A 14233-nucleotide genomic window follows, 5' to 3' on the forward strand; every position below is an offset into this window, starting at 1 on the left:
AAAACAAAAAAAAAAAAAAAAAAAAGTCTAAACAAGGCTGAAATTTGTTGAATTTATTTTGTGTGAATTATTTAACTTCATAATCACTCAGGGATGTAGATTTCATACCTCTCTATTGACAAATGAGAGAACACAAAATCTTAGCAAGTTTAAGCCATATGCCCATTACTTGGCTATTAAGGAGTTTTGGGTCAAAAACTGGAATCCATATCTCCCAGCTTCTGGAGACAAGTGGTCTCCACAGTGCACAAAGTAAAATATTGTGGTGTGTGAAAAAATCTTTAAAATTCTGATGATTGACTGGGTACAGTGGCACACACCTGCAATCCCAGTGACTTGGGAGGCTGAGGCAGGAAGATCACAGGTTCAGGCCAGCCTCAGCAACTTAACAAGACCCTCAGCAATTTAGGGAGACCCTGTCCAAATTAAAAAATAAAAAGAGCTGGAGGTATGGTTCAATGGTAAAGTACCCCTGGGTTCAATCCCCAGTCCCCCCAAGAGGAGTGTATCTCATACACTCAAGAGGAGTGTATCTCATTCTTTAAAAATTTTGTTTTTGAATGTATTTATAATGTGATCTTATGTTAGTATGGTAATGGACACATATCAGATCTACATGCATAATTTATAAATTAATAAGTACATGTTCATTGGGGTATATGCTCAAAAAGTTTATTACTGTGAAGATGCATTTAAAATTTTTGTAAAAGACATATTGAGTTTTAAAAAAAAGAAGTTCTTTGATTTGGCAGTAGCTAAATTTGGTATAACATTAAATGTGTCATAAATAAAGATAACTATTTTAGAAAAAAATTGGAGAATATTGCTTCAAACAACTATGCAAGACTGCTTTTTGCCTTGTCTCATACTCAATAACAAACTGTATTTACTTCATCTGGTCATATTATCTTTTAAATTCAAACTAGTTTAATTTAGTTAAAATTGGTATTTTCAGGAATTCATGAAGGGCTTTGGGCCATTTGCTGCTTTGTGTTAGTAGAAGGAACAGGGAGGCCTTGGACCAAGCAGACATAGTTCAAATACCAACTTTTACTTTATTGACCATGTGATCTCAGACAGGTTCTTAGTTTCTCTGAGGTTCAGTTTGCTCATCTATAAAATGGAGATAATGTTATTTTTATAAATTGCTGCAAAGTTTATAGTATTATAAAGAAATGGTTTGGCATTGGGCTTGGCATACAGTAGATAATTTTAAAATGGTAGGAAATAGAAATAGTAGCTGTAGACAACATTGTGGCCCAAAAGTCATTTCTCCTCTAAAATCAGATTGCACATACTTTTGACAAAGTTTGTCCTATATTATTCTTAATTCTAAGCTGGAAATTTATATGAGCATAGACTAAAAAGTGTTCCATAAATTCTGTAGGACAACTGCATATAGCCAGGTGGGTGGGGGATGCCATTTACATGGACTATGATCGGAATAGCTGCCCCTGGTATGTGTAGAGTGGCAGCCCAGGAGATATGCTGGTAAAAACTAGAGGGCCAAATACATGGCAGCCACAAGGCCAAGGGAAATGAATGCCAGGCCCATGCACGTGTTGGTGGGATACTGAATGCCTCTCTGCTTGTCCAATGCTCTCCACAGATCTGCACCCCTGACCTGGTGGTTTTCCTGGCTTGTGCCAACCAGAGGCTCAAGGAAAGATTACTGAAGCGTGCAGAACAACAGGGGCGTCCAGACGACAATCTCAAAGCTACCCAAAGAAGACTAATGAATTTCAAGCAGAACGCAGCTCCATTGGTTAAATACTTCCAGGAGAAGGGGCTCATCATGACAGTAAGTTAGTTCTGCTCTTAGTATCCACAAAAGAATGACCTGTCAGATTTCTGATTATCCTATGTTCTCATATAGAAATCCCTTTTGCTCTTAAAAGTGGTTTTTGGTGAAGTGTAAAACCAATCAAGAAAATCAATCATTTTTACCTGTTTGCCTTATTAAGACACAATGATTTTTTAAAAAGTCAGTTTGTGAAAGGTGATAAATTCTAACCTCGTCTACAATTCTGTAGTCCCTGAGTAAAAGAGTGTTTTTAAATGATTATTGGGGGTTGTTTTAAGCAATTCTTGCTCAACTTCTTAAATCTTTTGTCTTTGAAAATGTCACAAAATGGTAAGATTTATAAACAACAGTTGGCATAGTTTTAGAGTATATTTGGATTGTAAGTTTTGTTTATTGTGCTACCTAAAGAAATGAGATTCTGAATTGAGAAAAAAATTTTCTGAGGGTTTGACTTGTCATAAAAAGTGATAATATATTAAAATGGGAGTCATTAATCTTTCTGCTCATTTATCAAATGCAAATATTAACAGATATAATACAGAAATCAATGTTTTCCTAAATGTTTAGTTTGTTTTCTAGTTAATGGTATTCCGTGTGCCAAGGAAAGACGACACTGAATCATTAGTTAATTCAGTTTTTAGAAATAAAAGGCTTAGCTCAATTGATGATTTCCCGAAATATCAGTTTCCAGTATTAAATCACAGGGAAACAAACAAGATTGTAAGCCATCTGAAGGAAGTTCTGTATAGGAAACCACAAAACCACAGCAGTTCCATGAGAGAAGAACCCTCCTCTCAGCCCTGACCTCTTCCCACCAGAACAAAGACCCTTGCCGGGGGGTGGGGGGGTCACAAGCCCCCATAGAGAATTCTGTGAAACCAATGCATGTGTATCCCAATAAAATACACAGACATTTTCCACATTTAAGTAAATCAACTGACGCCCATCCACAGAGCCGCTGTAACCTTACAACTCCTGGGTTAAAACTTTCTTCATTAGACTAGGATGCCCTTAGACCTGAAAGAGACAGTCATGACATTTGAATAATGATCTTTTTGCAGTCTCAAAATATTCATTACATTTTGCTCTTTGAGTCAAAGTTGTCATGTCAGAGAGTTGTAAATTTGATCTGAAAATTATTCACAATGCCAGAGTTCATTTTTTGGTTTAAAACAGAGTAATAATAAAAATTGAGTAATAGGAAAGATTTAGGAAAATCAAGGAAAACATTTCTGTGGCTATTTTTGGTTGGGGGTTGTTGTGTATGTGTGTGTTTTCTCACCAATTACCAGCACTGACTTCTGCATTGTATCATGAAAAAAAGAAATTTACCCTGTAGATCAAACCCCAACTGCAGTCTGAAAAGCCAGAGTTTTAATTGATGTTTGCAAGGCTTGAAGGTATTACCAGAGTGTTTCTGATTACTCCCTGCTTGTCACATTCGTCATCACAAGCAGAGCAGATTTCCCAAATGAATGCAGAGTGGGGATTGTTAATTCACTAATATTTTGCATGGAGGTGAAATGCCATTGCCTCTAATTGAGGGAGTCAATAACAATGTGGATGACAGCCTGTAACCTCACTGCTGAAACCAAATGAGCTTTAAGATAAACACCTCTAATTACCGGGAGAAGACTTGCCTTGGAAAGTCACCTTTTGGAAAGCAGTGAATACAGGCTAGGCTCTGGGGAATATAATTTGAAAAACAGGCTGACAAAGAAGCAGGTACTGCATCCTGAAACACTTGTTCTCTTTCAGAACTCAGATCATAGTTCGCTTTCGAAATTGAAGTGCATTTGATAGATCTTCTGCTTTTAAAAATGAGTTAAATATAAAAATAGTCATCCTGTGAATCACATGAATGTTAATATTTTAATAAAAAATCTGCAAGTTAATAGATTAAACCCAAATATATCCTTTTCCCTGTGGTCTCTCCACTGCCTGCCTTTGCTTCTGCCTGCTGCTCCTAGTGATTCATTTATTCATTTAGTAAATGTTAATTGAGAACCAAGATACTCTGTTAGATGCTAGGTAGGCAAAGCTAAATAAATAAGGGGTAAGGATCTTTGCTTTATTCACTGACATATTCTGAGCACCTGGAGTAGTACCTGCCTAACACATAGTAACCCCTCCAAAAGTGAACTTGGCTTATAGTCAGTGGGAAAAGAGATACTAAATGATGGATTATCCAGTGTGATGATTGTGGAGTTATTAGGTGAGAGTGATTATTGAGTGTGAGAACGAGCATGGTTTCCTCACATATGTCATGCACTGTGTTAGGGACCAGAAGTCACTGTAGTGAGTAGAATAAACTTTCCCCACTCAGAATAAGAGGAATCATTTATCTCCAAAGAAGCCTTTTAAGAACCACAGGGACCATGTCTGTCCTTAATCCAGCTGAGAAATTTCATTTTGGTACTCGACTTCCTAGGGCTTTGGAGTCTCAACCCTCTCAATTGCAATCTCAACTCCACTGCCATTTAATAATTTCACGATGCCCACAAGGTGCTAAACTTGCTGTAAATTGTAGAGGATGTTACCAACATGGCAATGCTGTGGAGGTCAAATGAGAGAATGCATGTAATGTGATAATGGGTGGCAGTGCAGACACTGCCTGAGATGCACCATGCAGCCTCAGATTCCAGCTGTACCACCTGCCACCTGTGTGGCCTCCTGCAGGTTGCTTATCTTCTCTGTAAAATGGACACAACCACCAAACCTATGCTCATGTGATTTCAAGGAGTAATGGATGTCCAGTGCTTAGAATGATGTTTGAAACATTGTAAGGGTAATTTGTTAATTAATATTATTTTATAGTTTTTGCATTTCTTCCTCTCAGTTCCTTCCCTTTCTCATGCTCATCTTCTGGAAACTATAATTACCATTGACAATTTTGTACTCTTTGAGGGAACTCTGTTGCCTTTTCTCTCATAGATAGATTATTGAATAAATCTAACATTCATAATTTAGGCTGTAAAAACTTCATGCCAAATTTACTTTTCTTTAAAAGTGTTTGTTAATCAGTTTTAAAATTGATCCAGTGTTTTATTGAACTTCTATATGCTGATGCAATCAAGCTATATGATGACTGTGTCTGAATAATGTAGTTTAATTGCAACAGATATCAGTCAATTCATTCTTTTTTTCTTTTTTACTTCATCATTGATTGGGCACTTGTTGATGGATTTGACTAAAGAATTAACTTCTTATTTTTTAGAAATATTTTTCCTAATTTTTGTATGTGTGTTAAAAATATCCCTTTGACTGAGAGAAAAATCTAATAATAACAGCCAGGAAAAACGTGCTGTTGACTGACTACTATATCTTGTTGTCATGATTCCCGTCACATGGATCTCTTCATTTCTATTATTATGTTCTGTATAGAGCATGAATTTAAATAACATGAAATCATAAAGCTTCTGTATTAGGGAATTCTGCATAGAATCTTCTCTGACATGTTTATGTGTTGTTTTTAACTTATCATCGTATTGGATAAAATTTCTTCTCGTATCTTTTATGGTTTTATGTTAATAATTAAAGATAAGGATGTGGTGAGTTGGTCAGATGTTATTCATGGGAATTTGAGTATTACTGAAACAAGGAAAGTTGCCTACTTAGCGTTACCAAGTGAGCTGTGCCTCATGACATTTTGGGGGACTTGAATTTTATAAAATTACAAAATTCTTGAATAATAATTTCCCTTTAGTAGAAATTCTTTAAAGCCGCAATAAAAATGTCTATTTTTTAAATGTGATTTTTTATCTTTATTTTTAAAAGCGTTTTTAAATTTTTTTTAGTTATACACAGACACAATATCTTTATTTTGTTTATTTATTTTTATGTGGTACTGAGGATTGAACCCACACACTCTGCCACTGAGCCACAACCCCACCCCTTAAAAACTTTTTAAAACAAAATTTGTCTTTCTTTTAGTCATGCTTGGGTGGGTCTTCTGTTTTTGTTGTTGTTGTTTTGTTTTTGCGGTGCTAAGGATCAAACTCGGGGCCTCACGCTTTTTAGGTAACAGGGAGCCATAATCCCCAGCCCAAGGCTTTGTAAGCTTGAAGCATTCTTTTGAAAATAAATGCAGTTTTGTTTATTTTTTGAAAAAGGAGTCTTTTTAAATGCTTGGAAAATGATAGGACAAGATGTAATGAATCTGCTATTTTTCAAAATATATTCAAAGCTTTACACCATTGAATGTTCCATTAAACTGGAAAAACAGGCCACTCTGCAGGGAAATGGCTGCACAGTTGTGTACATTGAACAAATGCTTCTTAAACGTGGGTGATAGTTAGTGAACAGCCACAGTTAACTTCAGACTGTGAAGTAAGCAAATGGTCATTTTCCTTCAGGACTTTTTGTAGGAGGAAGCAGAGAAGTATACTTAAAATGAGAAGGAAGCTGTAGTCACAGGATGTACAGAGAGGCTGACTAACTCATAGCCACGTTTACCAGCTGCAGCTCTTCAGGCAGGAAAGGTATGGGCTGAAAAATATCAAAATCAAGGTTGTTTCTTATTCACCAACACCAATTTTTCTGCCGAAGTAAACCCGAGCTGTAGCAGGGCCCTATACTCCCTAATTTCAGTATTTACTAGATCAGAGAAAATATTTTTTTTTTTAATGGGGCTAGGATGAACTTGGATTTTTTAGTTTCACAAAGCGAAGGCATTAGAAGAAAAGAACCACTTACTCTTGCTGTTGTTTAAAAGGGATATTTCTAACACAAAAAGATTGAGGAATGGTATTTCTCCAGTTTCTAAACAAATGTTTGGCTGTTACAAAAACTACTAACATCTAACTTATTTTTTCTCATTTTGCTGAGGATTGGGGAACATTTCATTACAAACTAGCATTGGTGCTTGGGATCCACAACATAGAAGACACACTCTTGTGAAAACCTCCTGCATTTATTCTTTAGACATCCACCCTGAGTCCCAGAAAACCCCACTGGCAGGACAATTTTTTAATTTGCCCCATATCACTTCCTTAAAATTTTAAACTTACCACTGAAACTAAGTCACATCCCATCAGCCACTCCTACCAAAAGAAAAATAAGCAAGAATAGTAAATTAATATAGACAGAACTGCTGAATAATTATTTGTTAATTAACTTCAAGTGTCATAGGAATCCACACTAATATCTAAAACACAAGTACACTCATTCTGAAACTCCCAGTGCACAGCCAATGGTTAGTCATCACCACCTCCAGGAGTATTGATACACAGAAAAACAAAGAAAGGAAGGAAAAAAGAAAGCTTAGGAAGGAATAAATCGAAATTGCATAAACCTTTAGGAGCTATCTAAATTTTTTATTTTCTTTTGGTACTGAGGATTGAACAACCCTGGGGCGCTTTAACACTGAGCTACATCCCCAACCCTTTTTATTTTTATTTTATTTTTTAAAATTTTGAGACAGAGTGTTTATAAGTTGCTTAAGGCCTCACTAAGTTGCTGAGGCTATCCTCAAATCCTCCTGCCTCAGCCTCAGGAGCAATCTAAATTTAAGAAAGGCAAAGAAACTTGGTAACAGCTTGCCCAAAAAAACCCATCCTCCTAAAATTACTAGAAGGAAATTTTTGTTGGTGATTCTCAATAGGTAAGAGGTTGGTGAATTTTCAGTGTGCAGCTAACATAGTGAAGCTGTTCCCTTTAAGCAGTACCACTTTCCTATCTTGTTTAAACATCTACTGTAATGTAATCAAAGGTCCCCACTAATCCCTATTCATTGGACTTAGTAACTAAGAAAAGAGTCAAAGAGAAGTCTTCAAAGCTTGATAAAGGATAGACTATGGAGGTATTCTGGAAGATACTTGGATGATGGTGGTGTACATGTGCACCTAGATCTGGCCCTCTCGATTGTTTTCCAGTTGCCCATAATATTTTTAAATTAAGTAAACAGTACTTTCTGGCATGAAACCCAATACTGATAGAACCTTGAGTAAACAGCAGATTGTTAAGGAACTGCCTTGTCCAGGCAACAGGCATTTATCAAATCCTACAGTGTGCAGAGCTGGGGAGAGGATGTTGCCCTCAGAAAAGTATTATTGTTCACTTCAGGAGGGTAACAGCTCTGTGCATTGCTTGGTGCAACCCTTTAATTCACTTATTTACATTTTATTCCTAGTTTTAAATACTCCAGAAGTAAATTGAAAAGCAAATCTGATAACTTTCATAAACTGTCATTATTGTGGGCTCTAGAAACTGAAATACTATGATGCCAGTTTTATTTTCTGATCTTTTACATAAAAAGGAAAATAAAAGCACTGAGAAATAAAGCCCTTTGCACACCCAGTGCCAACCCACATACAGCAAAGTAACAACCACAGTCCTGGGGAGCACATCGTGCTAGTTCCTAAACAGCATTGAAACAGAACAAGCAGATAATATATTTATAGCTCATTCTGGCGTTCTGTCTCAGAAACCAGCAAACGCCCTGACTCACAACTTTTCCGTTCCCAAAGCTCGCTCAGTATCAGTCATATTCACACTCAGCAGGCAGAGAGCAAACCAGATGACTCAGTGAATGCATCTCCTTTCGAAGTTGGAAATTGAAATGGGAAATGGACGCACCCCTGTTGTCAGCTCTGAGGGTAAGAGCTGGCGTGCCAACAAGCACAGTGTTCTTGTGGTGTGTGATACAGGCACGGTGAGGAGAGCTTGAAGAATGAACACGCTCCCTGCCCTGGAAGGATGGAGAATGTTTTTCTGTTCATTTTCTTACTACAGACACTCATGAAATCAAGTCCAAAAAGTCTCTTGATCAGCCTCTTAATTATCTGAAGTATGAGGCAAAGCCCTCACATGATAACTGTGAAATAAATCATCTAGACCAAAACAAGTAATATTCAAATGAACACATTAGGAAGATTCGTGTTAAGAAAATTCCAGTTTTGCCTCACACAGTGGCACATGCCGGTAATCTTCCAGCAACTGGGGAGGCTGAGGTAGGAGGATTACAAGTTCTAAGCCAGCTTGAGCAACTTAGCATGACCCTGTCTCAAAATAAAAAACAAAGGGTTAGAGATGTAGCTCAGTGATAAAGCCTCCTAGATCCAACCCTTAGTACCACAAAAAAAAAGAAAAGAAAAGAAAAAAAAAAAAGAAAATCCCAGGGCCAAGACCTGATATTGACAGGTCTAGGTAAGAATAGTACATTAGTTAAGGCTTATGTATTTCTATGGAACTGGCTTTGATAACAGCTGATCTTTATAAGTTTTTTTTTAATAATAAAAAAAAGATCGGTATATAGCTGGTAGCTGAATGTCAAGTCCTACTGACAGCTTCCTTTAAACTCTCATTCAACGCTATAGATTCTGACAGGAAAACACACATACCCGCCCCCCACCAAATATTCAGCTGGTTGGTTCTTCAGGAAACACCATAATCAGAACAATAGCTAGCAATAGTGTCAATGAACATTCCAGACTCGTAAAATTAGGTCTTTATTAACTATAAAATGTTATAGTGAGCCTTATTGGAAACATGAGTAAGAAAAGATTTTTGGTGAAATTATCCTACTAGATATTTTTCTTAATAAATCTTAGTAATATTTTTGGCAAGATTATCTTACTAATTTTTTTTCATGTTTAAAGCTAAATGAATTGAAATTGACCAATATCTTTAAAGAGAGATGCCACTGTAAATTAAGTGAACCTCCCCCTGAAAGAGAAGACAAAAGAATGGGCATTTAAGGTTCCCTAGTCAGGAAAATACAAGAAAAGAATATGAATAGATAATACCTTAAGAAACAATAGCTAACAATTCTGAGTGCTTAGGATGTGCCTGGTACTGTTCCAAATGCTTCACCGTAGCTCATTATTTTGCACCAAACCTCCATAAGGCAGGCATTAGCATCATCTGCATTTTCTAAAGGAGGAGGCTAAAGCACATGCAAGGGTAGTTTGCCCAAGATTGCACCAAGAGCAGTGAGGCTCCTGATCCAGAGGCGACACCTGTAACCCACCCCTGTGTTTCCCGCTCCTTAGCACAGGACTAGCACAGGGCACTGGATCTTGGAGAGAAACTCTTCCTCAATGCTTCCCCAGGCATTTATTCCCTGATATGCATCTCTGTTCAGCTGTAATCTCTTGATTTCATCTTTTCAGAAAAGAATAAATGAGAAAATTAATTCTATTGCTAAATTACATTGAGAGGCCTTTTTTTAAAAAGTCATTTTTACTAGATAATAGATGAAAAATAATTAAGATAATTCATAAAATTGATTAATCTGGGCCCACATAACAAGCAAGGAAGTTTTACCGCAAATACCAATCATTGAGCCTTGTATTTCTATTTATCTGTGTAATGCTATCTCTTTTTCTTACCCACTCAGTTCTACTAGCCTGCTGTAAGACCTGACTCCAATTCTGCAGCAGGAAAAACAATGTCCTTCTCAATTCTTCAGTCGAGTACTTAGCTCATCTTCCCATTATGATGGTCCTTTCTTAGTCATTCATTCAATTTTATTGAAGGCCTGTGTGCTCATGGTGTCCTTTTCATCAGACAGCAGTGGTCCTTCTTTCATTCAACAACCATCTGTTGACATGCCAATCAAGCTTTCCCTACTTGGTCCCTATAGGGAACACAGGGATGAGGCAGAGCCACATCCTGCCTTCATGAATCTTGTACTGTAGGTGCACAGACGATGTGGATAAACAATTTCAACAGCACAGGAAAGGGCGTGTGTACCACACAGAGGAGGAACGGGCCCCAAGAATCAGGGCAGGGGAGCATCACTCCAGGAAAGATGAGGGAAGGCTCTCCTGGAAACATTGCCCTTGAGAGGCAGGAAAGGGGTGGAACCCAGAAACAGAGAAGAAAGGCATTATGGTGCAAATAATGAACTACAGTGAAGCATTTGGAACAGTACCAGGCACATCAGAAGCACTCAGAATTGTTAGCTATTGTTTCTTAAGGCATTGTCTCTTCATATTCTTTTCTTGTATTTTCCTGTCTAGTAAACCTTCAGCATGCCATGATAATTAGAATGGAGAGGGACAAGTACCCTGGGACCCACTGGGAAGGTGCTGAAGAGCTAGGCTGAGTAGTAAGGTTGCTCCATGGGCAGAAGCCAGCTCTAAAACCTCTAAGCAAAGGACTGACATAACTAGGAATATTAAGGTGGTAGCTGTGTGTAAACAATGCTTAGAGGAAGCATCCAGAAGGGGCTGAATTGCAATGGTGACAAGGTTTTACTTCTCAGTAGGGTAGGAGCCACAACCATCTAGAGCCCACCACAAATGTGGCAGTAACTGAGATAGTGCTCTAAGGAAAAACAGCACTTGTTAATCACCTGCATACAAGGTATAATGTAAATTTTATCAATTTAACCACTTGGATTTCCCATCTGGATAGTGTTCACAGTAGAACTGAAAGGAAAGGGGATAGGAAATGAAAAGTAATATACTGTAGTCCCCCTCATCTGCAGAGGATGCATGGCTAGACCCCAGTGGATTCCTGAAACCCTGGATAGCACCAAACCCTATGTATACTGTTTTTTTTTCCATATGTACATACCCAGGATAGGGTCTAATTTATAAATTAGGAAAAATAAATAAATAAATTAGGTACAGTAATAGGTTAACAGGCCAGTCATGGTGGCACATGCCTATAATCCCCCCAGCTCAGGAGGCTGAGGCAGGAGGATTGCGAGTTCAAAGCCAGCCTCAGCAAAAGCAAAGCGCTAAGCAACTTAGTGGGATCCTGTCTCTAAATAAAATACAAAATAGGGGTAGGGATATGGCTCAGTGGTCAAATGCCCCTGAGTTCAATTTTTGGTACTTCCCCGCAAAGAGATTAACAGCAAAAACTAATTTAAAAAATAGACAAGTATAGCAATATGCTGTAATAAAATTGCTAGAGTCACTATTCTTGTTCTTTAGGGCCATTACTAAGTAAAATGAAGATTACTTGAGCAGCAGCTGTGTGGTATTACAGTAGTGTGATACTGGAGATGGCCACCAAGTGACTTCAGGACAGGTAGTATGGATATGACAGACAAAGGGCAGCTTGTGTCCCAGGTAGGGAGGAGTAGAATAATGTGAACTCTCATCACACTTTTCAGGTCATGCTTTGATGGGGCTTCGGTTGTGGCTCAGTGGTAGAGCACTCAGCTAGCATGTGCAAGGCACTGGGTTCAATCCTCATCACCGCATAAACATAAATCAAAAAATAAATAAATAAAGGTATTGTGTCCAACTACAACTAAAAAAAATATTGAAAAAAAAAGAAGGGCATGCTTTGAAACTTATGAATTGCTTCTGCCTGGAACTTTCCATTTTATATTATTGAGTTGTGGTTCACTGTGGGTCACTGAAACTACAGAAAGCAAAACCAGGGCTAAAGGGGCAGGGAGTCTGACATGGTAAAGTACTATAAAGTGACATTACTAACAGCAGAGTTAACTGAATCCCGAATTATTCTTTCCATAAATGATTGTTTCAGAATGATTCATTGGCTGAAAAAATTAATGAACTAAGTCAAACATTGTCTGGAACCATTCATTTTCATGACAGGCCTATATATCTTATAACTGTGAAGACATATTCCATTAAAGTACTACCGAGTAATTAATTATCACCAGAAATAAAAGGCTTATATTTGTTGTGATGTGTTTCAGTACAAGTCAGAGAATAACTGAACAGTTATGGTTCAAATAGGTTTATTTCATTTGTGTCAAAATAAGCTTAAGGACAGATAATCCAGGACTGATTCCATGACTAAATGGCATAATCAAGGATCCCAACTCCTACCTTTTTGTTCTACCATCTTTGATGTTTTCTCATTGTGACAAAATAGCTGTTGCTGCTGTCATCATCAAGCCCACCTTCCATATAAGACAAAGATGTTTAGACAAAGGGATAATTAGCCACACCTATTACCCTTCATAAGGAAAGCAAAAGCTCTCTCCCTCTTCCTCCCTCACGGACTCACACTTTAGTCTTATCAGTAGGAATAGGGTGAAATGTTCTCCCTAGCCTTTAAGAGAAGGTACAACATGGAATATTGATGGTCCTCAAATTACAATAATATGATTTCATTTGTTTTTCATTTTATGATGGTATGAAAAGTGATATGTCTTCAAAAAAAAATAGCATCTCCAGTCTAGCATTTTGATCTTTTCCTGACTACCCATATGTGGCATAACACCCTCTTGTGATGCTGGACAGTGGCACTCAGCCACAGATCCCAGTCAGTCACATGAACTTGAGGGTAAATAACCTGCTCTACAGTATGTTGTGTAGCTAAGCCATGGTATTAAGTAGGTTAGTATACAATCATCCTGGTGACAGACCCCTAAGGATACCAAATCTGTAGATGCTCAAGTCCCTCGCATAAAGTGGCACAGTATTTGCTTATAACCTACAGACACCCTACAGTACACTTCAAGTCACCCTCAGTATTACTTATAATACTAATACAATGTAAATACTATGTAAATAGTAGTTGTACTATATTTTTTAGGGAACAATGGCAAAATGAAGGTCTATACATGTTCAGTACAGGTATAATTTTTTTCCAATCCATGGTTGGTTGAATATGTGGACTTAAAATCGTAGATTTAGAGGACTGACTATATTAAATTTATTTGACATATTTTCAATTTATGGGTTTATCAGAATGTAACCCCATCATAAGTTAAGGACATCTGTATTTAACTTTGCAGCTTCTGACATAGAAGAAAGCAAAAGCAAAAGAAGCTAGAATAAATGTTGAGTGAGGTAACCCATAATAACCACTGGAAGGTTTAAAAGAAAAATGTCCTTATTTTTCTGTTTAAAAAAGACCTAGTGAAACACTTGCACAAATAATTCTACCAAAAACAGTTAAAATAGAGAGTATATCTAATAATAAGACAACAATGGCTACTTTTCAAAAAGCACCTTTCCTATGCAAGGGTCTTTACTCACTTTATTATACCTAATTCTCACAGAATTCCTTGAAGGTTAATGAAGAAACAGAGATTCAAAGAGTTTCAAGAGCATGCAGAAGGTCCCACCATAGCCAGTAAGTAAGGGAGCTGATGCTTGACGTGGGTCCTATCTCACAGTCAAGAACCAAGGACTGAGCCAGAACTTGTGTCTTATCCAAGTTAAACCCCCTTCTCAAAGCAGTCAGAAAATATACTGAGAATGCCACACTAATGTGACCTGCAAGACATTACTGAGTATTCTTGAGCAAACAGTGAGTGATGAATTGGAGAACTCCAACTGGAAACAGTTTGGGAGTTCCAGTGAGGAATCCTAAAGGGAATGCTTCTTATAGGGCAAACATGGAAGTAAAGCAAGAAAATATTTAATTGGTTACAGGTACATTTGCCTTATTGGGTCTATCCTGCTGGAGAGTTCCTAGTTACATAAGTTGATTGGCCTCTGGCCTCTGTTAGTCTGTCTTTCTTTCTTTTTTTTTTTTTTTTTTTTTTTT

General features: G+C 37.5%; 1 protein-coding gene across 5 annotated transcripts in view; it reads left to right on the forward strand.

Moving 5' to 3' along the window:
* The window catches only part of Ak5 (adenylate kinase 5), a 251263-nt gene that overhangs the window by 52302 nt on the left and 184728 nt on the right, over positions 1–14233 (forward strand). For all 5 annotated transcript variants that reach the window (XM_015490534.2, XM_048814101.1, XM_048814098.1 and 2 more), the window contains exon 6: positions 1610–1801. In XM_015490534.2, the coding sequence (XP_015346020.1) occupies positions 1610–1801 (192 nt within the window). The remainder of the gene's footprint in view (positions 1–1609; positions 1802–14233) is intronic.

This window comes from Marmota marmota, unplaced genomic scaffold (genome assembly GCF_001458135.2).
Source record: "Marmota marmota marmota unplaced genomic scaffold, marMar, whole genome shotgun sequence".
In the NCBI taxonomy this organism is placed as follows: Eukaryota; Metazoa; Chordata; class Mammalia; order Rodentia; family Sciuridae; genus Marmota; species Marmota marmota.